A 26,221-nucleotide genomic window follows, 5' to 3' on the forward strand; every position below is an offset into this window, starting at 1 on the left:
AAAAAATGAAAAAGATTATTGTATTCGGACAAAAGAAAAGGCTGCAGACCAAGCCTTAAAATTTAGAATTTATGAATGTTTTGAATTTGAAGAATTTATCAAAAATGGTAAGCCCCAGTGGCGGATTTAACAGGGCGGGCCCCTGCTCGGACGGTCCCACCAGGGCCCCATCCTTAAAATAAATTATGATTTTATCCAAGCACTTTTTTTTTCACATTTACCTCTTTTAGTAAACTACCTACTTTTAGTAAACTCTCGAAAAAATGGGCCCCTCAACGTTTGCCACCTGGGCCTTTTTTCTTAAATCCGCCACTGGTAAGCCCTATCGAAATTTCGTTGAAATAATATTAAAAGAGCATTCAATTTTCTACAATTACTGTATATATCATTTTTTCGTGCTTCCAACCAGTTTTGTAGATAATAGCGTTTGAATATAGAGAGGTCCGCACTACAAATCACTACATCGCGTGGTTAATGGCATTCTCACTAACTCCTGGATGACAGACAAATGAAATGAAAAGCTAGGAAGGAGCTCACCTGAAAGATGGTGACCTTCTTCAGTACGGAGAGGTTGACGTGCAGAGCCAGCTCGGTCTTCAGCTTGTCCGGAAGTAGCCCCAGCGCAGTGTTGATGTCGCCGCCACCCTGTATCCTCCCGCGGGACCAGCTGTAGTCGTACCACCTTAGCACTCGCCTCTTCATCCCGCCCGGCACTTTGTGGTGTCTCATGTAGGTCTTGGCGCCGTCGAGGAGTCTCTCGAACTCCAGACGGTTCGCGTTACGATTGGTGATCACGTTCCCGACCTGACCGACGATCGTCGCGAATATGAAGACGCCGATCAGGTAGCTGACTATCGTGAAGACGTACCTGCGGATGAGGAAGCGAGAAAAAGAGCCGATCAGTCCAAGGAGGATGTGATCACTGTCCTCGGTTTATGGACGAGCGGCCCCCTCCGGAGCCTTTCTCCTCTTTCTCTCTCTCATCTTATTCCTTCCTTCCTTCTCTCGTTCTTTCTTTCTTTCTTTCTTTCTTTCTTTCTTTCTTTCTTCCTTCCTTTCTTTCCTCCTCTCTTCCTTCCGTTTACCTCCCTCGCATTCAACTTCGTTCCTTCCTTACTCACGTTCTCCCACCGTGCGCGATTACTTACTTCTCCATTCACCCTTTCACCCTCGATCCTGATATTCAGACGCTCCAACCCCTGGCCCCCTCGCCGCTCAGAAGAATGTAAGGGGAACGGCCCGAGAGAGATTGCGGGCTCTTTGTAATTCGCGGGATCTGATTTTGGGACACTTGTCTGGCTCGCCCGTTTTAACGTGATCGTTGAAACAGGTCGCTCGACTTTCGAAGGTCTTCGAATCCCCCGTCTCATGGGATATTCATGGGGAACCGACGAATGGAAAATTGGATTCTTTTTTTCCATTCGTCCGGTGCGCCGCGAGCGCGGACAATTTCGGGTTTTACGGTTCCAGTGGAACAAAGAGCAAACCGTCCAATCTTTCTCGTTAGTTCGTGTTCCTTGTGCCATCGTTCGAGCGAAGAAATTTTAGTCAAAGTATTTTGGTAGATCGAGTAACGGGGATCGCATCAATTTGACCAAAAGTGCCAATTGCTAATGCAGTACTCTATTTCTATTTCATTACTCTCAGCTAAACGATAATTACAAAGAAATTCTTCCTCGAATGATTGAATGAAAAACATTTTTTCACTTATTCCATGTCAAATCGACATAGGTAATCCTTGAAATCTGAAAAGTACCATAACTTAACGAATTCGGTCCCACGTCTGCGGCGAAGATTCTAATAAATCGAAACGTGTTTCTCGAGCGGGAGTTGATGGCGGTTCTATATATGTTTTCTGTTTTCCAATCTCGGTGTTCTCGCCTCTGCCTCGCAATGGCGTACATTTTTCTGAGCGATTTCCCACCACCCCCGCAGTTCTTCTGCTCCTCTTCTCCCATTTCGATCACGCATCGCTACTCGGACATCATTTACGCCCACACCACCCGCACACATGCACAAACATCGTACGCATACATACAATCGAAGGAGAGCCGACTCTCGCGTCCTTTCTACCCTTCTTCTTCGATATTACGTTCGTTCTTCCGCCCACTTGCCTCTTCCTCCCTCCGTTCTGGAACCCTCGTACTTCCGGCGATCTCTAGCGGAACCGCGCACCCTTCCTTCGTTCTCCGCCTCTCCGTTTTTATACTTTTTAACCATTCATACCGCTACCCCGTCCGTCCCTTGTCTCCAGCCCGCACAAGTTTTCTTTCCACGTACGACAGGGCATTCGCAGTCAAAGGACAATCCGAATTCTGATTGAACGGAAATTTCACGGAACTCTTATTTGAGTGACCATCTTACTGATTAGTCGCTGAGCCTAAATACGTGATGTATCATATCATGCCTTTATATCAATCGTACATATCAGGGTTGACTAACTGGTGGCTCGCTGGCCACCGGGGGCACGTCCGCCTTGCTGCCACGCTGAGCGGCCCCCTCCGTATCTAGCAGACTCTGACGATCGCAGTCGAAAAGAGAAGGGAAGAAAGAGGAATCCACTGCAATCTTCAGAGTCTGGTAGGTATGGAGGGGGGCCATTCAGCGTAGCAGCAAGGCGGAGGAATCCCCTGATATATATATATAATCAAGTCACTGCTTCTGATGCCCATGAAATATTCAATTTATCTATTTATAACAGAACTATTTTCAGAAAATGATGCAATTTTGTCTGCAAGTAGAGTAGTTGACCCGTAACACAAAACTGTTTTTTGTTGGTGCCATAGTACGATTTTGAGGGGTGAGATCACTTCTTGAAAAAAATGCGGAGGTTTCTTTATCGTGGAATATCTCGAGAACGGTGAGAGATATCGAAAAGAAGTTTAAACAAAATTTCCATCTTTTTTTATATCTACAAAACTGCGGAGAAATAATTATAGAATTAAGGATTGATGGTGGGGGTAACTTGAAAGGTATGGCGTTTTCAATAATTATTCTTACGCAGATTTGTAGTTATAAAAAAGATATGCAACTTTTGTTCTAGAGATATTCCGCGATGAAGAAAACTCTGCTTTTTTTCAAGTGGTGATTTCACCCCCTAAAACAAAAAAAATAGTTTTATGTTACGGATGAATTACTCTATTTGTACACAAAGTTGCATAATTTTCTGAATTTCCGGGTTGCCTAACTTCCCTTGGGAAATAAAAAAGAGAAACAAAAAAGAAAGCAGTGACATCAACGCGAACTATCGTGAACATCGCGCAGTAGGTACACGGAGAGAAAAAACTGTACATCCAAAAAAAAAAAAATACAAACTCTAATTCTCCCTCAAACATAATGAAACGATCCACGCGATCCAAAAATCAGTTGCTTGTAATCACGTGATAGCCATCGATCGGCTCGAGATCGCCGAGTAGCCCTGCTGGGCGAGAGTTTTCAGTAATAAATTGCAGAAGTAGAGGAGGTTGGCAAACTATCTTCGAGTACACAGTCTCGGCCCCCGAGGCTTAAGGTCGCCTGCAAACGAGGAAATTCGATTTGCGATTCGTAGGGCGCACTCGCCGGGCTAACAGCAAATTAAATTTGACCCGTTCTAGATTGAGAATCCTGCCCCTCGATCGTGCCCCATCGCGTTGCCCTCGTGACTCTGTCACCCCGCCCCTCTGCCGATAACCCCGGGTGCCCCGCGCTCTAAGTTTCCCCGAGTGCAACTAACATCTCTGGTCATTAAGCGGCGGTGTCGTTAGGCGTGCTGCCAGGACTCGAGGAGCTGGAAATATCCGCTGGGTCAGCTCCGATGCCCCCAAAACGCTACTAGATCTGACGGGTCAGGGGAGAAAAGGAATCATCCGGGGGAGGATATTTCGTTTCTCGACGCGTCACGAATCGGTATATATATACGTATATCTTACAATTAATGACGGCTGCTTTCGGATCGATTCGACACAGCGTATGAGGGAAATATATTTACGATAGGGAGGACCCCTGCTGTCTGGAATAATATGCCCCCTCTCTGCGACTTTTAAGGGGGTGGGATACCTTGAAAATCTTCGAAAATTTCATTTTTGGATTTTTCCACGTTCCGTTAGCTTTTCTACGTAATGCGACGAAAGAAGGCAGAATTTAAATCAGACAGAAAAGAAGGGCCATAGAAGACTTCAATCTATAGGTGTCTGTATCTGAAGGTGTAATGTATGGACCAGGCATCGATTGAAACCCGTACGTAGCAATTATTAATGTGTAAAGTACGACAAAACTGCAGGTCCAACTTTAAGCGCGATATCTCATAAACAACGCTTTCCACAACGGTGAACGTAAAATCACGAAAACCGCTCCAACGATTTGAATGCATATTTACAGGGAGATGCAGGAAACTATTCCCTACAATGTACTTGGAGCGCATTTTCAATATAAATTCTTAAAAGGAAGATAAAAAATATTTTTCATACAGAAAAAGGATAAAATCATATATTTCAACATAAATATTGTATTAATTTTTTTATCAAAATTCTGCTTCCGACACAAGATAGAAACTGTCTTACAGATTATAAAAACGCTTTTGCTTTGTGATTTAGATAATTCACCGGTCTAGAATGAAGCTCATCATTAGACAATGCATTGCGTACGCGCTTTCATAATTATATTTATAACTTCTTTTTACGTAAATATATTTCAAATTTTCCTTTTTTGGATAAAAAAATTAAACAAAAAAACGGCCTGTTTTTTGGGCTGACGAGGGTAATCCCCCCTTAAACTATGCGGAACTAAGGAGTATCGTAACTGAATAGTACAAATTACTTTGTTTCAGTGACGAGTAGATTTGCTTCTTTGATTTTGGCGCAATTGCTTGTCCTTTTTTCAATTTGAAAATTGTGACTTTAGTATGTTTGATGCTGGGTACTGGAAATATTTATTGCACCACCCCCAAGTCCACGGTCTATGAAACAATCTCCATAAATGCATGATTGTTATTTAGGATTTTAAGTGTTAATTATTTTAACCAAGATATGGAATATTTATTATTTCCAATTTCTGTAGGCATCCATTAGTTACGAAATGTTTTCTACAATTTCCACAATTAGACTTAACCAATTATGTTCTTAGTAATCGTTAGGACGATCCTTTGAAATTTCACGAAGATTTATACATTTCCAAAATTTTCGCACGAAGAATTTCTCTTCGTGTCTGCGTCTTACGAATAACGACTCCACAATTCTTCCTGCATTCTTATCACCGCCGTGCAATCGACGAAAATGATTCATTAGCGCCATAATTCTTTCTCCGAGGAACGTTGCACTTTCTTCAGAAGATAACGAAGGAGCGACCTTTAGAGCGGAACATCACCGTCGTACGTTTCGAAACGAACAACCGGCATTTTATTTTCGAAATCCCCCCCCAAAGAGAAGAATTAAAGCGGAAGACTTAGCAAGTTGCTAAGCCCCTCATTCCCATTCAATTTAAGACACAATATCCTGGCTGACCTTGACCCAGGCGACCAGCCCCGAGTGCCTCATTCGGTTCGGATCTGCAATATTTTAATCAAAGCAATTTCCTCGACTTCATTTCGCTGAAATTATTTTTCCAAGTGCCGCGGTGGAGGCCTTCGAAAGTAAGAAACCTCTTGAGGAGGCTTCCGCGTTCCGCGCTGTTAAAGGGCCGGATTTAAATTCTCAGGAGATCGACCTTTTTCAGGCCGGACTCGTGTAACTCTTTGCCTAGGTCCTTGTCTCTCATCCTGTGCGAGTCTTTTGAATTTTATAGCTTGCGCGGCAGGTTTATAGGCTACGCGAATCGAATTGTTCGTGATAATTTGTGGCACCTTCTATATGCAAAATGAATACCTTTTCTCCAAAGCTGATTTACAAACTATGTTTTCTCTCAAAATATTATATCCGAGCAACAACTCTGTAGATTTTTAGCTTCTAATGTTGAATTTTGTAAAAGTTACAACTATTTAAAGATTTTCTTCGTTTTTTATCGACACGTGGTAATCTAGAATTTTTTTTACAAAAACTGTGATTAAATTTCAATAAAAGAACTTTTGGAATATATTCAAGAGACCTTAAAACTGATCCACGATTTTTTTTATGACGATTGGATTCTTTAGATGATAATGGCAGTTGTTCAAAAAAAGGAGGTGTGTCAACGAAGGGTTAACGTTCATAGTTTCGTCTCGTGCTTGTAATAATATTGTGAATTTTATTTGTAAGGTTTGCTTGTAAATGTTTTTCATCTGGAGCGTTCGAAGATTTTCGTAACGCAGTGTCTAATTAGTAATTGGGAGAGGAAATATGTTTGGAGAACCGGTTAAATATTGTGTCTATTAATTCATTCAAGATTTATGTTTGATTTTTTTTTCACTGGTTGTAACGAATACAAACTTACAAAGATATATATGTGGTTGTGAATTTGAAGTGTTTCGGAGATCAATTTTTGGTGCACACCATGTTATTTTTCATAAAGTGCCATAGAATAATTGGTTAAAAAGCTTCTTCCTAGCCCTAATATTATAGTTTCCACGGTACCATCATGATGCGATACTTTGAAGGGTAGTTTCATCCTCTAAACTTGGCTAACACCAGCTAAATAAATTGGTGTTGGATATTTCACCGATTTCCCTTGTTATTGTTAGCGGGTAATTCACGTCAAGGCACCTCGATTTAGCGTAATAATTATTAGTTATAACTGATGCTACTAATATACCTAAAATCCCGAAGAAACACAAATTCTGGAATCTTTTTAAAAGAAGATATAGTTGAAAATAATATGAAATTTCTTTGCTAGTCACTGGAATATTTATTAATCAGGTTTTCCCAAATTTACATTGAAAAATGATAGTCGCATCTTCAGAGAAAAAACCCCAACGGATTTTGAAAATAAATTAAAAGAGGTGCTTAACGGTCTCCAAATTTTAATAGAGTATTTTTTACGAAATCACAATCTTTTGAAGAATCAACATGTTGAGATTATCCTTTGCCGTAAATATCCAGCAATTAAAATTGATATTTAAAAAACTGAACACGTTAGAGACCCTTGCTTTCAATCTATTTTAAAAATCTGTTGCAATTTTCTTTTCAGATACACCGTTTAGGCTGAAAGGGAAAAACCCGTTATTATCACTCTTCGATTAAAATTTGGGAGATTGTAATTAATACGTGTACCGTTTCGTGGGAAAAAATTTGGAATAATTGTCACCTATACCTTTTCGGGCCTCCAGATACATATAAATAAACATAGTATTCTACCCCAGTATAATCTGTCTACGGCGTTTCTCGTCCCTAGTAGTACAACGAGGAGTAAAAACTCACGATCCCATTCGTACCTACGTGTCCAGCAGTCGGATCATTTATCTAATTACGCTTTAGTCGCGTCGCGAAGAGGAGCGCCGTAGCCTTAATTCCATTTTTCCCCTCGCAAAATTAAGGCCAGTAACCAGTGGTCTCGAACGCGCGGTGAAACGGGCAATTGGTCACCTGCGATGCTCGAACGGTATTAGAACGACAGCGGCGTGTTTCGTCGTCGCGTTTTCCGCTTGCCCGGCTTCCTTTTCCCGTGGAAAATACAGAGCGACCGGTGTGTTTGCCGGTGCGTTATTAATCCGGTTGACGCGGTTCCGCCGCTGAAATCCATGCGCAGCCGAAACCAAAGATTCCCGGCCACCGCTGGATATTGTGCTGCAAGTTACACGAGCCGGAAGGCAGGGAAAAGTTACGACGAGCCAGCTTCCAAGCTCGATTGATTTTATTTCTCCCGCGGCGATTAGGTTCGATCGGTGCACCCACGCGATCGTGTCCCGTCTACCAAGCAATTTTTATTAAATGCAGCCGGGGAACGTAGGTATCAAATGGCGCTTCGTCGGATGACAGTCAATTCTCTCCTTTCCCCAGACTTCTTCCATAGAAAGGTTGGGAGCGAAAGCGAGGATCAGGGACGAGACACCGTGTCCATCTGATCAAGATCTGTCTACCAAGCAATTTTTATTAAACGTAGGTATCGAATGGCGGTTCATCGAATGGCACTCAATTTTCTTCTTCCCTCAGACTTTTTCCTTGGAATTCTCGAGGGTGCGAACAGAAGGGACGACCAGAGGCGAGATACTTTTTTTATCCGATGATCCTTTTTTGTCAGGCTTAGCGCAGTGGCTCCATTTAACCCTTTGACGTCCCGAATTAAGCTATCACGTACTGGGAGGGAGATTGCAGTGGCCTCTACAGGTGCACGGAATACGTTAACAGCGGATGCTGCAGAGTCCAATCGGGTTGCATAGGAAATTGAAACTTCTGATGCTTTGTTTATATTTTGCGGAGTAAAGGGAGTATTACTACCGATTTTGCCTTGCCGTGGCAGTCGCGCAATGTGACAGGATTATTCTACGGACGATCGTTAACGAATTAATTATTGGAGACTGTCGCTGTACAAGCCTGTAATTAATTCTCAGATAATCTAGCGTTTTGTTGCGAGGTACTTGTAAACGTTGCAGTCGCGATATGGTACTAAATTTAACTAAACATAAATTTCTCGATCTGAGTTACAACGTAGAACGCGCACACATTAAACTTATGGGGGAGGGTTGCCTATATCGTACCACTCGCGATATTTTATGTTATATTTCGTGTTTGGTACTAATTTGAACGCAAGATAATATTGAGTATTGTAGCTTGGTCTGTTAGCCACCTACTACTAGATGCTTAAGCTTTTGTTCACAACTAATTAATTTATTCATTTTTTTGTCACGTACTGTAAAAGGTACGATTTAGGAAACACGATAAATTTATTTATAAATATCGATTTAACCTTTATAATAAATGGATGTAAAATATTCTACGATAAACCCGCTTTTAGAAAAGCACAAAAATATAGGATGAAACTGCATTGTTAGATTATTATCAGCTAAAGTAAAACGGTAAAAAGTTACATCAATCACCCCTGATTTTTTTCAACCTTTATAACACCCACAAAATATTGCGTAAGCTCTAAAGGTTTTGTTTCCATTTCTCATTTCGCATTTACTTGATATTTTTAGTATTACGTGTCGTTTATATTAATTAATTACTGAGAAATTGATGAGGTACGATTTAGGCGACCAGTTGGATATTGGCAAACCTCCCCACTGAAATGAATTAAACAAGGAATATAATTTATGCATTCATGTGTCCACCATATTGGATTTCAATATCGCATATCTTCTCGTTTTCGTCTTGTACAATCCGGCTTAAAATTTAATTCCAGTGCATGATATCGCGCATAACGTGGCAATATTAAATAAATGCCCACAGGAGTTATCGAAATTCCCAAACCGTATCTCCTCCCTTCTGCGTAGATTAAAACCCTCGCGATTCTCCAAAGCAGGAACTTGATAAGAATTCATGGTCCTTCCGCTCTCTGGACAAGCACTCCGCTTTGTTCGATAGAAACGTCTAATTGTAGTCCACGTTGTAGTACGTTTCATTGCGAGGGGGTAGGAAGTAGAGACATCTCGTCTAGCTCCCACCACGGAGGAGTTATTACCGTCGCGCAGTAAATTCGGGGAGAAGTACGAGCAGCCGGCACAATCCCAGGACTGGTAATAGAATATTTCAGCCAGGGCAGTGTTCCTTCCAAAGTTCATTCGCTGCCGGGAACGAATTACTTATGCTCGACTCAGTTTCCACCCCCCTTTTTCTTTTTAAAGGGCGCAGAAGCTCCCCGAGATTCCCTTTACCACCCATTACACTCATGCGGGGCCATTTTTCGTATTACTTCGCGAATGGCGCTTTTCATAGAGCTAAAGCCTCATTTTACAACAATTATAAACGCTTCTATGGTTTTAACATATTACGAATAAATTCGTGCAGTTTCTTGTGAATGTGGAGCCTTGATTTTTTTCCAGAAATATTTAGTAACATTTAATAGCTTATATATGCTGCACCATTGTTCACGATCTCTTTCCAATGCTCTGGAAAATTTTTAAATCCACGTTTGAAGAATTCCAAGGTTTTCGACTGAAATCAATTTTGGACCCAGTCTCGCAGCTCTTCATCGTTGTGGAAGGAAATTTCGCTCAAAACGTTTTGAAGGGAATGGGAAATGTGGTAACCCAGCGTGTTCAGTAGCTTTGCAATCACGATTGAACTCGTAGAGCAACACGTGTCGGAGATGTTCGTTTTTATACTATACACTTGAGGCTCCATTGTTTTTAACCGAAGGCTTTATTGTTACTAACGCGAAACGAAAATTTTTAGAATAATTCTCATACGGGAAAGCAAAAGCTATCGACAGGCAATTGTTATTGGGAGAAATAATATTATTTTCTCAATTTTCTCTTCTTCTCCATTTTCCTAATTAACCCTACAGTGCGCACGTAGGGCCTGACAGGCCCAAGTGAACAGTTCTCATGAGATTGAAATTGATTCAGATAACAATGACCCGTAGTGTTAAATAGATATTTGCTCAACATATAAATATGTTTCTTAATAAATATTGATTGCAATAGATTACGTGCAGTTTAACAATTTTTTTTCTGAGAATATCTATGCATCCCTAGATTTGGAGATATGGCCCTATGAACCCCAACGGTAGCCGAATATGGCAACCTCACCTAATACGAGACCCCAGCTTATCTCCGCTAGAGAACTCTTGAATGTCGTAGCGATGCTATTTCTTTACTAACTTTCTTTTTTCATCATGATATTTATTGATGAGAAGGAATACATTCGCGATTAACGATGAGTTCAGTAAACATAAGAAAAAAACTCATCTGTCGGAGAAATTCAAAAAGCTATTTTTTTACTAACTAACCGTGTATTTGTTGTTTTGTCCACACAGTGCCTGGGTTAGATTGTAATCAATTAAGCGTCTTGAGCAAGCACATATTTCTGAAGTACGCGGAAAGTTTTTGAAGTGGTTCAATTAAATTACAAATACCTCTAAAGTGGTAAGTGTATAACGATTCTCACAAATACTGTTGTATAGTACTTGCAATGGAGTTTAAGGCTTACATTAAAAGCTGAAGACTTAATTTCGAAGCTATTTAATAGTTACCACGTTATTGTTTCCGAATCTGAGACCCGTGAAAGTTCAACTGACGAGAGTGAAGAAGAAATTGTTCTTTAATGATGAAAGTGATTAAGGAAGAAAATTATGATACAGGGTGCTTGTTTTGCACAGATCTTTATTCTTCAGATGTGCTAGGTGAACAAAGTGTACGTATAAAGTGTTATGATGGGCGTGGTGGGCCCACGAAGACTGCGGTAGTGAGGAAATAGATTTCACATGCCGAATTTATAAAAAAAGAAAGAAAAAATAAGTTTCAGAAAAAAAAACAAACTCTATCTCATATTAGGAACCCATTTTTTTATTTGCGTACTTGAATGACTTTCGTTTTTATTTTATTATGAAGAAATCGAATCTTTGTTATGGTACTTTTCAGTAGATTGCTAAGGAATACATATTCTACTTTTAAACCGTGTATCGAATTTTAATAAAAATCTTCTCAGTTAAGAGTTATGATGTTTTTAAGAAATGGGTGTCACATTCGGCTACAAAACCCTAAAGAGTACAATAATTCCCAATTCCCATGTCTTTGTAACATTGAACATAAGATCCACTGTACCGTCCGTTCCCACCCCTACGATCGCAAGCCGGCGGAAGATCAGGTTAACGATGTCAAAGACTCGACCGGCAGCGGGGAAGTTTACCTTCGGTAAATTACCGGTATCGGAAGTGCACGGTTTATTTCATTCGGTATCGAACACTAATTGGAGTCGAGTTAAAAGTATTAGCAGCGGGCTAATGCCGTCAAATTTTCGTCGAAGGAACTTCCTTTTCCCTCTACTCGTTGCTTCCGAACCTCTTCTCTATTAACCCTCCACTTTCATACAACCCAAGAAACTTCTTCCTATATTTCCCGCTGATTGTTGCACGCGGAGCCAGTTCCCTTGTACCCAACATATTCAAATGGCCTGTAAAGCAACACCACGTTCGCGAACTTATTTCATCATTTCCCTACAGGCTTTAGAACCTTGCATCATCAATATCCAAAACAAGCACGCTGAAGACGTCCCTGAACTCTCGGTCTGTCTGCAAGAGACTCAAAGGCGCTACCGATTTCGTCCCTCCCGCTACTTTTACGACGTCATTATATCTCCGCGAGGCAGAATGCCACGACTTGGAGGGCAGCCTGTAGTTACGGGTCAAGCGTCGAGCTCGTTTGAATTCGAAGGAGGCAAAATCTCTCTCGAGACGAAGATAAACCCTCCTCTTGTAATACAGCAAGTTGGAGGAAAAGGGCTTCGACCTGCCGCGACAATACCATCCGGCAAGCTTAATACGGTCGATCGAAGGATGAATGAAAATTCCACGAAGCGGACAGCGGCTTTCTCCGGTCTGCTTTGACCCCCGCCACGTGATAGAATATTCGCCGGGGTGTTATTCAAATTAGGTTAGGAGCTGGCTGTCGTCGGCCGCGGCGCGGGCCATTTGTAATAGGGCTAGGCCGGAATTCCAAATGCCACCGATAAAGGATGGGTTTCAGCCACGTTCCGGCAAGAGCGTTCCCCTCGTCGATACGTATCTAGGGGTGGTCGCCTCCTCGAAATACCGCGAACTTTCATCCGAACTCCCCCTTTTAGCAATCCTCCTCAAGCTTTTAGATGTACGCGTGGACGATAGTTATTTAAGAACGAGCGTCGCTGCGTTGGCTTGGACGATTGAGGGTGGATTGGTCAATGCGTGGTGAAAGTGCAAAGCTAGATCTCGCTTCTAATGTTAGTTAACTGCACTATCGATGGAGAAATAAATAAATACTATAGTCCTGAGCAACGTATTCCAGTGACGTTCTTTTTTCTTCAGTATTACCAGAGTTATAAGACCAGGACCGTTCCTGGGTTTTGGCCGCTCAGGTGCAAAAACCTTATTAATTCAATATTCTTTAATTAAGAATTTAATATGCAGTGTTTACCTTTATATCTATACATACATAATTTTAAACAGTTATCATGGAAAAGAGTTTCGATTATTATTCTTATTAATCAAAAATTTACATATAATAAACGGCCTGCGGCCGCCCTTAGGTTTGCCCGCCCAGGTGCGGGAGCACCTTCTGCACCACCGCCAGGAACGGCCCTGTATAAGCCGTTTAACGTCTACGCTGGATTTCACTGCGACAGAAGTTAGTTCTCATAGCTGATTTCTTATTTTTCAGGTAATTAAATAATTTTTTCATATTACGTACATTACTTTTAGACTATTACTGCAGGACTCTCCCCTATACATATTGTGAGTTTGGAGAGAGCACTGAGGATAATTGGAAGGTAATGTTCAGTTTTAAATATCGTTAGTGTAAATTGGGTAGCTGTGAGGGAATTTGTATTGTATATTCAGCTAGTTACCTGTTAACCTGACATCAGTCCTAAAAAAAATCGGGATGAATTTGGAAGCGATGGTTTTTAAAAGTTTGTTTCATTTAAAGGAGAGTTACAGATACGATTGTTTTTCATTTGTTCATATAAAGTATTTGAAATGTGCCGAAATATCTAAAAAAAAAAAAGCAATTAAACTAACAAAGCTATGCAGTAGAAGAAGAATAAACTTCATACGATTGATAATTTCAGAGATAAAAATTCACCTGTGGAGTCTATTTTCGTAAAAATAATGTGCAATGATTGCAAGTTTTGACAGCTTGGATTTTTTAAAGAAATTCAAAAGCAGTGAAACGATGAGTCAAACCTCCCCTAATTTCACGGGAACTGCGCGTATTGCAATTTCATCAAAGCCACAGGCATCGAGTGCGAAAAGTAATCGATTCGACGTTGAATCACCCGTTTAAAATTCCCGTCGCTTCAAACACCTCCTTGAAACACCGCGATAGCACCTCACTTTGAATTGAGAAGCACGCGAGAAACACCTGTTTTTACCGTGCCCTGAATTGCAACAAAACCACAGGGCGGTTTCGCTTCGACGTCCATGGACAGTGCCAGTTTGTGGCCGACAATTTCGCGTTGAACGTGTGAACCTGATCACCGCATAAATCAAACGCCGGACTGCACGATTGGTTTTAACTAGCCTTTGTATTATAATTGAAGGGGTGCTGTAAATCAAAATTTTGATAATTTCAGTTAATAACAGTTTTTAAGTCTTAAAGGCTCCATCTGTTTACTCTCTCAGTGAATTAAGTTATAACTTCGTTCTTGACTGCGAAATAAAAACCTCTCCCTTTAACACTTAATTAACAAGAGCAGAGTGTTTCGAAACATACTGGTATAAATTAATACAACGAATTTGCTGACGCTAAGAAATAAAAGCAATAAAAATTAAAACTTAAAATTTTTCAAATTATTACATATTTATGATGATAGTATTTTGAGCCATTAGATGTGTCCCCACAGCTGCAATATATATATATATACATATATATATATATATATATATATATATATATATATATATATATATATATGTAGAGTCTTTTTATAACAGTAAACGCAAAACATTAGTTTACGAGAAACACCATGCGAGTGACTTACACCACTACGAATCTCGGTGCTCCATATGTTCTTAATGCAGTGCAGGCATAGTATGATTATTATTATCATTAATATTGCGGGTGGTCTATGATCACCCTCATTCTATGCATCTCAACTAAATAAACGCGTGGCATATCTGTCCCCTTTAAAACGCGAAGTATGCGGGAAATTTCCTTTCCGCCCACATAACTTCCAACTGAAGTCCAAAATGAGTGACGCGAATACGTGTCGCGTAATAAATATAAACTACACTTGTTCTCGATTAGCGTTTCATCGAGTATTTAAAATCACTCTATCGTTATATTATTATCCAAAATAATTCTTTTACCAAAAGTTTTTTAAACGAAATACATTTCAATTCAGCACTTAAATTGATGGGAACAATTTATTTATTTGCAATTAAATGAAGAAGAAATGCTTCGTATTCGACAAAAACGACTGCCTAGCGCCCTTAAAGCAAACCACACTGATACATCCACTGTAGAGATTGGTTGAAACGATAATCTCCATACGCCCCTTTGTCCCAGAATTTTATTCCTATATTAATTAAACCGCGCATTATGCCTCCACCCTCGCGCACGGTACCCCGTTGCTGCGAAGCGTCACGCTTTCCATTAACGGCGAGCGAAGGGGAAAAGCCTACGCTTATTCAAGACAGAAGAGTAGCTTCTGCACAATACGCGCGCCGTCAGCCAGCGGTTATATTGAAAGCACGGTTACCGAGGTGTCACGTATCTACCGGCAATCGCGGAACAAGCGGTAATTAACTGTACCACTGTTTCCACTTGATTCACAGGCCACCGTGGCATTCCCGGCGCGCTGTGGCAAATAATGGTCACTCCGGAATGAATCGTTGGGCGATTCATACAGTTCGACGTGCCCGCAGTTTTCAACCGCTAACGCAATAATGGCGTCACGTTTATTCGGAAATTTCGTGGCATTCCGCGCGAGGCGAAGCCCGCTCGAGTGGCATTTGTTGTCATTCGAATATCGCCCAGCCCCGCTCCACATATCCGCGTTTCCACTCGAACGAGTCGAGGAAACTCTTAGCTTTGTCGTCGAGAGGGGGGCAGTCCCGCAAAAACCGTCTCCATCGAGGATGATTGACGTTAACGCGTAGCCGCTTATCTACTATCTGTCCGCTTCAGATGGACATTAGGATCCTCTCCTTTCGACCAGCCCCCGCATAATTTTTTCCCCACCCGATTGTGTCGGCCGCGTCGCTTCTTCTGCTATCGGCTCGCGGGCAAGCAGACGGGGCGCCGCGGCGACGTTCATCGATCACACCGAACGCACGCGGGATTGGAAGGCGTTCCCAGTGCGTGTCGCCGCAGCATCGACACTTATTTACCGACACCTTTCTCGACAAAGAGTAATTGCCGGCCTTGCCGGCTCTTGTCCCGCCGTCAAAGCCCGCGCCAGCCGCAGACCATGAATACCCTGATTTGCGCGCGTGAAAGCCGGCCTTGGCACCGTGCGTGCACGCGCTCCACGAATCCTTGAACGTCGCGTAACATTCGCCAGGGCGTCCGTGGCGATCGGAAACGAAGCGACAAGTTTGTCTCTTCTGTCGCCCTTTTTCTGCTTTTACGTTTCGGCGATGACAGGTAGTCAGGGGGATAATGGATTTTCTGAGCCCATGGGAGACACCTTGAAATGGTACGAAGGAAGTTTCTTCGGATTATTTAGGGTACATTCTCTCAAATTTAGGATTTTTTTTAAAAAGTCTTTTTCGTATTGAGATATACATGTTTTGAGATGATGAAACAAAATTTATAGTTCTTTCTCCGATGTAGTACTTGAATAAATAGCTATAACTCTGACGGGGATAAAAACGCAAAGATAGGTGCATCTGAAATAAAAAATCACAAGGTTTTCTTAAAATCTATGAGTATGATTGGTACATGGTTTAGTAAAGGTGCCCGGAAACCGGTAATTTTTTTGTACTAAATAAAATCAAATTGAGTGGACCAAAACTTATGAATGTTGGTAATACGCTTGTGAGTTCGTTTAGATAAAGAATCCCAAGAATTTTTTAAATCCGTCAATTAGTTCTTTTGTTTTTATGTACAGTGTTTCTTATTTACCACCGTCGTAGTTGTGGCTATTTATTCAGGATTGCATCGCAGAAGGAACAATAAAAAAATGTTTTTCAATCCTAAATTTTTTAAGGAATTACACGAGAATGTACCCTTAACTCCATACACGTTGCGCGATAGTAGGTATACAGCTACGTCGGCTCCTTGCAGTTCATTCAATGCTCGCGTTAAAGTAAGCATGGTTACAATGTTTATATCAGAGATAGCCAAAAGTTTTATTTAAAAAAAATTTCGAATAAAGAATGAAAGTTAAAAAAATTATTCGGCATGTTAAACCGGGTATTCGTCGAATAAAGTTAAACCGGGTTAACTTTTTTTCCACGAATAAAGATTAATTTATTTATTCAACGAATAAAGTTAACTTTTTATTCGCCGAGCGTTTCAACTTCAGAGTCGAATAAACTTTTCAAGTTTACATTTAATTATAACTTTAACTTTAACCTTAACTTTAGACTTTAGACTTTAGACTTTAGACTTTAGACTTTAGACTTTATTCGACGTCGAATAATCTAAAGTTAATGTAACTTTTATTCCATCCGTTACTTAAATAATTTTTTATTTAGTTAATGTATAACTCTGGTTTATATTCGCGTCGAACAGCCAACACATATTATAGCACACGAATAATCGCTTGTACCGAGGCTGTTTTCCAATTTCGGGGAACCTTCCAAGTACAATCATCCATGTAGAAATCCACGACTGATAATGATAAAGATGCATGCAAAGTAATCCATGTGAAGCTAAATCGCAATTACGCTCTTGCAGAATTAAAAGAGGAATCATTAATACCATCATTCTGTATGCTTCTGTAAAAGAAAAAGTACTCAATAAAATCAGGAATGTTCGTAAACGAATATCGAATATCGTCGCCAAAGAACGAACCTGCAGAGATTATATCCGACAAATATTCGTACGAATTGTTAGCGCATCAACAATCGTTAACGCATGCGTGGAGCCGGCGTTCCATGGACGACGAGAGCCCCTTAAGTAGTACGAGTCAACATATGGCGCGGCTCGCCTTCTCAGCCCGACAAATCGGACTTCCCGGCGAATATTAGCGTTGCAAATTGAATTCATGCCACCTATGTCTATGCAAATTCGACATTTTGTTCAAACTCGCGCCACCCTCGCCTCGTTCCACCCAGGAAATTTGCAATTTACCCCGTCGTACGCATTGGAATAAAACTATTCCCTTTGTCCCCTTCACCGATCCACACTCCCTTCGCTCCCTCGCCCACGCTCTCTCTACCTTCAATTTCATCTATTTCGTCTGTTCTTTTTTTCCTTTTCACGTACACATACACACGGAACATCCTCTTTCCCTCCATTCACCGCTTCAATCGTTCCTCTCACGTTCTCGCCCTGCCGCGTCACTTTCACTTCCAATTGCTGTGCTCCCCCCCCTTCCCCCACCCCGGTCCATCCCACAATGCAACATTCACCCGTCTGATCGCAGCCTGAATCCCAAGTAGAGTCATTTTCGCGATTCGCTCCCACTCACTCACTTCCCTGGCACGCCCTCCCTCTCCGTTCGATATCCCTCTTATTTTTCACGGCCTTTTGCCTCGCTTCCCCGCTCTCTATCATCTTTCTCTGTGCGTTCTCTCGTTTCGCTCTTTCTTTCTCTTTGCTTTGGAAACGATACAGATACCCTCCGTTATGCTTGAACTGCAGAAGCCGGGACAGTCGGCCACGACGAGCGAGGCTCCGGGGATTGCCGCCCGCTACGACTCTGCCAACACAACAACAACAAGGCCGCTTCACGAGTCTAATTCCTAGGCAGCTAATTCGCTAGAGACTTCACTTCAGAGGGAATGGAAATCGTCGCGCGCCCTTTTTTCCCCTGCAGCGCTTAAAAACGCGATCCAGTGCATCGTGTTCACTGATGTCGATCTATTTTAGCGTCGAACTGCTGTTTCGTTAAACGCAGCTAATAGCCGCGAAACTAAATATTTATCCAAGTTAGTTGGTTCTATTTTCTTCCGTAGAACCTGATGTGGAAATAAAAATTTGTTGGGTCTGTCAGTATTGCTGTAGATGATGTTAATTTGGTATTTTGTTATAGTGCAGGTCAAAGATTAAATCGAATAATAGGATTCCCAGATGACATCGAATGCGGAATGTTATTGCGTTAGGTTAACTGGGTTGTAAATCCATACTGCGTGGTTGGAAGATTGATAATTGGTTAGCAAAGCATCATTCTTTGCGAAGAAATTAATGAAGTCGGTTTTCCTTTGCACGCTTCAAAGTGGATTTTATCGCAAAAGACGCTATCGGCTTTAATCGCGTTAGCTTATACGAGACGGGTGTGCAAGGTAATTTCGTCCTTTTCCTCCCTTTTTATACTTGTGATTGAAGCGTTTGAGGGCAATTAATGGAAAATTTGAACGCGTGACGTTATTAGGCTGCATTCGTGTTATCGAATTTATTGGAAAAACCATTTCGAAGGATAATTGGCGAACGAAGGGGCACAAAAAGCTAACAGCCGGATTTGCCCCTCGATATTCATCAGTTTTCCCCGATTATTCGATTCCAGTTTTGAGCTTGCTTGTCTTTGCGCTAAACCTACAGAGTTAATACTGGATTTAAGTTGAAAATGTTCCAGCTGTTGTACAGCTAAATATTTTTCTTCCATCATGTGTTATTTTACTTTACTCTAAGTTTCTTCTTTTATTTTTTCTCAGGTTGCTACTATTTTTATTCTCTTTGCATATGGTATTCTAGAATCGTACGTACAGATTTAGCCATCCAAGAAATCTCACAAAAGTGTACAAAAAGTGGCAAGTAATTATAGGCTCGCAGATTAGTCATTTTCGAGATTCAATTGTTTACTTTGTAAACTGTGTTCGTCATACGATACCTCAAACAGTTTTAGAGTATCAACAATTTCGGTCTCGAAAGGAAAAAATTTCAGTACGACTACTATTTAAAATAAACCACGATCAGTGGCGCACCCAAAGGAGGCTGAGGAGCCCTGGCACTCCCCAAAGAGGGGGCTTTGTAAACAGAGAAGAAAACTGGATTTCATTTTTTAAATAAATTTGTAATCATTGAATTTGCATTAAAAATATTTGTATCCGTTCAACTCAGCTGTCCCCAAGATTAAAAACGGAAAAAGAGATTAATGAACCACGACTGAAGTAATTCTAGAGCTTTGTAAAAAGAAAAGAAAGCTGGAATTTATTCTTTAAATAAATTTGTATAATCACCTAATGAGTTGTATTGAATTTTCATTAAAAATATTTGTATGCGTTCAACTCGACTCCCCAAGAATAAATTCTAAGTGAGCCACTGATCACGAGTGACCCTTAAAAGTGATTTTACTGAAAATGCAAATGAATTGATCACTTATTTATAAGTCACTGACTCTGCAATATGCATAATCATATAAAGAACTTAAATACCAAAGTATAGAAATGGAAGATTTGAAAAACAATGTATTACCCCGATTAATACTTTTTCGTCCATTTTGCTAATTTCATTATCCAGTTCAACACCCCCATCCACCAATTCTGAAACACCCTGTACAGCAATACTGAAACACGACCATAGATATAGATCATGCTTCTCGTTGAAAAGCACCAACTCTAGGCACACGCAACCCCCTACCAAAAATACAAAGTTGAATGAAATCCATATTGCGAGCTAAACGTTCCGTGAAAACTGGTTCCTCCACGCGGGAAAATTCGGGCAACGACATGCCGGCATCCCATTCTCTCTCAAGTCTGAAGCCTCGAGTCGATGAGTGAAATCTGGTAGAGTTGGCCGCGGCCCGATATGGACACGCGCGGGGCTGCTAAGCTGACCGTCGCGGCGAGCCAAAACGAAGGCGCGGTCAAATACGAGAAATGGAAATGCTCGCGTGTGTAATATGCGTGCGTGTGTGTACGGTCGAAGAGACATGTCACTCACTCGGCGTTGGTCTCCGGCGTGGGTAGGTCGCCGATGGTGGTGAGGGTGAGGGTGGACCAGTACAGCGAGCCGAGGTACTTCCTGGTCAGGGTGGCGTACTCGCCGGGCCTGTACGGGTAGACCCAGTCCCCCTGGAACCCTTCCGCCTCGCTGAGTAAGTAGTAAAAGCAGCCGAACCAGTGGGCCAGTATCAGCAGTATGTGGATGAGATTCAGCACCCGCCACAGGTTCGGGTAGACGGTCCGCGACTCGACCATGTAGTAGTAGTTGTACACGCGGTAGATCTTTAGGAACCTGGGGAACCGGAGCATGGGATTGCTGCCGAGGTTCACTTGGAGCAGGTCCAGCGGCAGCAGTGCCAGCAGATCCAGCACGAACGACTTGGATTTCAGGTAGTGGCCGGCCAGCTTCTTGCTGTTGTAGACCATCAGGCCTTGCTCTAGGTATCCGGTGCGGAATTGCACGGCCACGTCCAGGAAGAACACCAGATCGGTGAAACCGTCGCAGGCCAGCCATCCCGCTGGCGCCAGCTCCTGCAGCTCCGGCAGGCTCTGCCGCACGATCAGCGTCCACAGATTGTAGAGCACACAGGCGGACAGCAGCATCAGCCAGTAGTAGTAGAAGTTCTCGTCGGGATTCACCACGGTCTTCGGCGGTCTCTGAGGCCTCCGCGGCCGCCTTCGACGCCGGCCGCTCGCGTCCTTGTCGTCGGCGGCGTCTCCCTCGCCCTCGCCGGTGTCCAACGTCTCCTGGCTTTCGGGGATCTGCCTGGTGGAGAACCTCTTCAGGAACGAGTCCTCGCGCTTCAGCGGCGGCTTCTTCTGGATCGTCGAGATCGCGGAGGAGATCTGGACCGTGGTGCGCAGTTTCATCCATCGTTGATTGCTTTTCGTTCTGGGAACAGAAAGAGGAATGGGTCGCCAGTCAAGGACGGATTGAACGACCGGGGCCGAGCGCTACGTCTCTGAAGGTGGCCTCTGGTATACTATTATGTTAGAGCCGGAGTGTCACCTCGAGCTCGACGAGATCACGAAGATTGCGGATACTGTGCTTACCTAGGGACTTGGGTGGATTGATATTTAGCGAGGAGGATATAAAGTAGCTTGTAGAAAGCTTCATCGTCACGAACTTTAAAGACTTGCCATTTTGTATGACGTTTTACATTCGAATGTCTTCAAACTTGCAAAGCTTCGGGGATATTGCGGAGAAAATTATGCTTTCTGTTACAATTATGTTAACAATTACTTGATCCGAACGACGTCAAAAATTGAAGTTAAATACTGTATCACAATCTCTTTGAATTTAATTGTAGAACGATAATGGTAACAATTTAATCTTTCGCGCACTGTGTGTCCTCAAATTATTTTATTTTAGTATTTTTATTTTCCGTTCTGGCTCCTTAGAATCGTAGCGAGTGCTGATAATGGATACTCATTCCTCGCGTTCTCTCCGAAAGCAGCAAATTTGGGTTATCAAATCAGGGGCAAGGTATGATGGACCAGAACGGCAGAGGCAGTAAAGACTGCACAGTATAGCCACTTCCGAGTTCAAAGACGTTAAGTAATACCGTGGGACCGTTGGGGACTCGCACGATCGTTTGGCATTCGCCACTTCCAATTTCCAGTTACTGGTCTTCTTGTTATAGGAGAAGACTCAATAAAGTGGAATTCTCGGTCTTCTCTGAATAGCTTTCTCTTTAATTTGACTCTCTTACAATGTATTTAATACTGTACTCGTTAGACACTAGTGTTCGAAAAGGTATTTTGTGGGTAAAGGGAATAGCCAAGGTCGGCCAAAGAAGAAAAGAGAAAAGAAAAGATGAGAATTCAATTTTTTTATTTAATTAAAATTGATTTCATTTTATAAACCAACTTGAACTTCATTCTCAAAACACAGAATACTACGGACACATCACGATTGCGGTTGTGGTAACTATACCAAGGTATAAAAAGAAATGCTAATATAATAATATAATAATCTAATATTATTAGGTAATGAGATGGCAATAAATAAATCATATATTTAAATATTGTAACGTTTATTCCTTTTATTATTATTTTTTTTGTGAAAAAATGTTATGCCTTTTTACCGTTCAGAAATTGTTTGGGGCCCCGAAATATTTCTTGCATTCGGGCCCTTTCATAGAGAAGGCCGGCCCTGGGAATGCGCTGATTTTCAGAACGCTGAATCGCACCCTTTACGCATTACTATTGCATATAAACTCTACTTTTAATATTTCACATCTTTTTCCTCACACGCCAGTGTGTTATAAAGCTGCTACTATTATTTCGAACCTACCTACCTTCAATTTGTTTCATGTCATTAAATTTATTTTTTTCCCCTTCTCCTAAAGTCAATTTTATTCCAAATAGTGTTCACTTCGTTACATAACGAGGACAACTTTGATAATTTTTTTATTAAATTCTGCTAGTGTTTAATTAATGTTTTGTATTTTGGTGTCCGCGAAAATTCGTTCGCTTTATTCAACCAAAGTCTTTATTAGAAGCGAAAATATATTATGTCTTTTTAATCAAACTCTTTTCCTCGGCTATCTATGGCCCTTTAAAAGTACAAACGTAGTAAAAGAAAGACATAAAGAAAATGAGAATTATCTCCCGTCAAGTAGACTCAAAGAGAAGAAGAAAGGTAAGAGAGACAAATGGGAATAATAAATTATAGAGACTTATCCCGCTGGGTGCACCTATATGCGCTTCATACTCCCGTTTTAATATGATTTTCATACAAAAGAAGCCTCGAATGAAAGAACTGTATCCAAGTCTCGTTCTCGATTATACCACGAATTACGTGCCAACCCTGTGCATAATTAAGTACAGCAAGTACAGCCTCGCGCGGCTATTCTTAAACTGTCGTAAGCTCCTGCGAGAATTTATGGGTGCCTTTAAACGACACGAAGATTTCAGGCTTCTGCTTCTCGCGGACGGCGATAAAGTATTCCAATTAAAATCACCCCCGCTCGAAACTTCTTCGAAAACAACAGGCTAAGTAATTAGTAGAAACACGTCTGAAAGCCAAAGGTGAACGTACAGTATGCATAGATCTATCCAACCAAACAACTCGTTCGCCATCTAAAATAGTTAATGCCCAGAAATATGCCGCCTCAGCTGCGCATACCGTGTGCCCCGCGTGTCTCTACCGCGCGGTGCATCGTGCAAACCGTTCCCATTAAACAACAAAACAACGATGCACTAAACGGTGTCGAACCTTTCCGGCATTTCCAGTACTCCATCGAACCTTCTTACAAACCATAGTCCATGCACGACACGTTCACACATGTATCGCGTAATCCTCTTGCAAGGGGCACACCCCCCGACACATCTCGTTCCACACTTTCCTCTATGAATACACGTATACATAATCTATGGTTGCTGCAAGCAGACAAATGAATAATCCTACTTTCGTTCCATTCGCCAAACCCATCGAAACGAAAGAAACACACCATTCCCTTGCGAAATCACAGTCGGCGACGCATCGCCCTCCGTCATCCCTTAGCTCTCTCTCTCTCTCTCTCTCTCTCTCTCTCTCTCTCTCTCACTCACTCTCTCTCTCTCTCTCTCTTTCTAATTCTATGTAAGACAGATGGATAGGTGATTCTTGCTTGAAATAAGAAGTGAGCGAGAATCGAGTAAGATCAGTTCAGTATCAGAGCATCAGATGGATGAGAGGCAGACAGACAGACAGACAGATATAGACAAACAGACAGAGACAGAAACATCGAGAGAGTTGTCAAGTACGTTAGACAGAGGCAGAATGAAACTAATAAACTTTTTTATGCCACTACGCATTCTTTAATCGTTAACACACACATGTTAAGTGTATCGTGGCGTGGAGTTAGTGTGCGTGTGCGGGTGTGTCGAGTGTGTAGCTAGAAATTCGACGAGCTAGGTATGTTTCGGAAGCAGACCTTTTCGTTTTTCGTCAGACGAGCTGATGGGAGGGAAGCAAGTGGGGCGAACAGTGTCAAGCGCTAGCATTCGTTCGAGAAATGGAGCATTGTATTCATAGGGGCAACTTGAATGTCAGAGATGGGCAAAAATTTTATTTAAATAAAATTTAGAATAACGAATAAAAAGGTACAACAATTACTCGTCGCGTGTCGAATAAAGTTAATTTTTTTATTCGTCCAGCGTTTCAACTTCAGCGTCGAATAAAATTTTCTACTTCGACTTTCTTCGATGTCGAAACTTACGGATAAGTTAAAGTTAAAAAATTAAGTTTATCCGTCGAATAATCGAGAGTAAAAGTAACTTTTATTTTATTCGTTATTGAAATAATTTTTTTATTTAGCGAATGCCCAACTCTGTTAAATGTCTATTCTAGAACACTTAGCCATTGATCTCTCTTTTTGCTCCTTGCTCCTCGTTAAACTATTTAGGCGCGAGGTGTCAGTCTAGAAAATTTTCAATCAGAAACTTCGCGAACTTCGTTGCAACTACGCTTCTGTAAAATATTCTACGATCCTTGCATTCTAACTTCTCATGCACTGCACGGTGCTGCGCTCCGTGGACACGTTTAATGCATTACCAACCACGATCTCTTCGCTTCAGGCGTACAGGCCTCCTCGCACGAGACATTTCTGTGCTCCGCAAATCGTGTTTCAGATATAAAGTCACTCACAAATTTGTTCATGAAAGACTGTTACGTTCGTTCAACCACGTTATGCGTGTAACTTCATTTTTCGAATTGGAATTGTGGGTCGAGTGCTATCGATCCAGGCGTCAAGAAGCACGATTAGTTTAACCCTTCGTGGTCGTATCCCAGGCAATTTTCGAGTTCAAATGCCCCTCCTTTGTGAATTTATAGACCTTGATATTAAAATTTTTAAATTTGGCGAATTTTAACCAAAAAATCGCGTTTCTCCTCAACTATTGTTTCAACTACAGAGTTCATCACATGAAAATTTATATTTCCAGAAAAGACGTATGAGTATTACGAACGTACAAGTATCACTCAAAAGTTAAAAGATTCAAAAATACGGAAATGGTAAGTGAAAAATGACGCTGGGGTGCAGTGAACCCCGTGTGACCTATTTGTGGTTATAATAAGATGCGACCACAGAGGGTTAACAAAGATAGAAACAGATAGGAAATTTGTGAATCTGCCTGAAGCATTGTTCGTTAATCACAGAAGCGTCCCGTGTGGAGAAATCTTAAAGGACAAATTAGAACGAAAAACTGAAAATGTATTTCGATCGCCAATTCCGTGCTCAGTTTCTACGGAAATAAGTTCATCGTGAAATGGTCAGTGGGGAATGCTTTAAAAATTCACCACTGACACACAGTTGCTCGAATTTTTGGGCTTCTCGCGTGTCGGATGCAAGCGAAAGAAATATGTAATTCACGTTCCCATCGTGGAAGGTATAAGTGACCGTCCATTAACAATTCAGGGACGGCTGTTTGCACATCCTCGAAAATGTATTACAATATTACCAACATCAGTTAAAAACCTCAATTTCAAAGCAATATGTTTGCAATCAATCTAAAAATATTTTGGTGTTAATTGCAAAAGTTGTAGTCTTTAAAAAATACACCTAAATATCTTTGTTGAATTTGAACTCTGATATGTAAAAGCTGACAATCGTACTTAAAAGTGCTCCGCCCCCGAAAGGCTAACATTACCGAAATCGATCACCAACCCTGTCCCTTCCGACAACAGCGAGAAGGTTTCCGGGAAATGCATTGAAATTTCCAA

At 41.5% G+C, this 26,221-nt stretch overlaps 1 protein-coding gene across 5 annotated transcripts in view; it reads right to left on the bottom strand.

Moving 5' to 3' along the window:
• Positions 1-26,221, bottom strand: part of LOC143370019 (uncharacterized) — a 170,545-nt gene that overhangs the window by 28,944 nt on the left and 115,380 nt on the right. For 4 of the 5 annotated variants that reach the window (XM_076814604.1, XM_076814601.1, XM_076814603.1 and 1 more), the window contains 3 exons: positions 20,513-21,406; positions 18,252-18,332; positions 538-868 (listed from right to left, as the gene is read on the bottom strand). In XM_076814604.1, the coding sequence (XP_076670719.1) occupies positions 538-868; positions 18,252-18,332; positions 20,513-21,406 (1,306 nt within the window). The remainder of the gene's footprint in view (positions 1-537; positions 869-18,251; positions 18,333-20,512; positions 21,407-26,221) is intronic. The other variant, XM_076814602.1, reaches the window with a different exon arrangement.

This window comes from Andrena cerasifolii, chromosome 6 (assembly GCF_050908995.1).
Source record: "Andrena cerasifolii isolate SP2316 chromosome 6, iyAndCera1_principal, whole genome shotgun sequence".
Classification (NCBI taxonomy): Eukaryota; Metazoa; Arthropoda; class Insecta; order Hymenoptera; family Andrenidae; genus Andrena; species Andrena cerasifolii.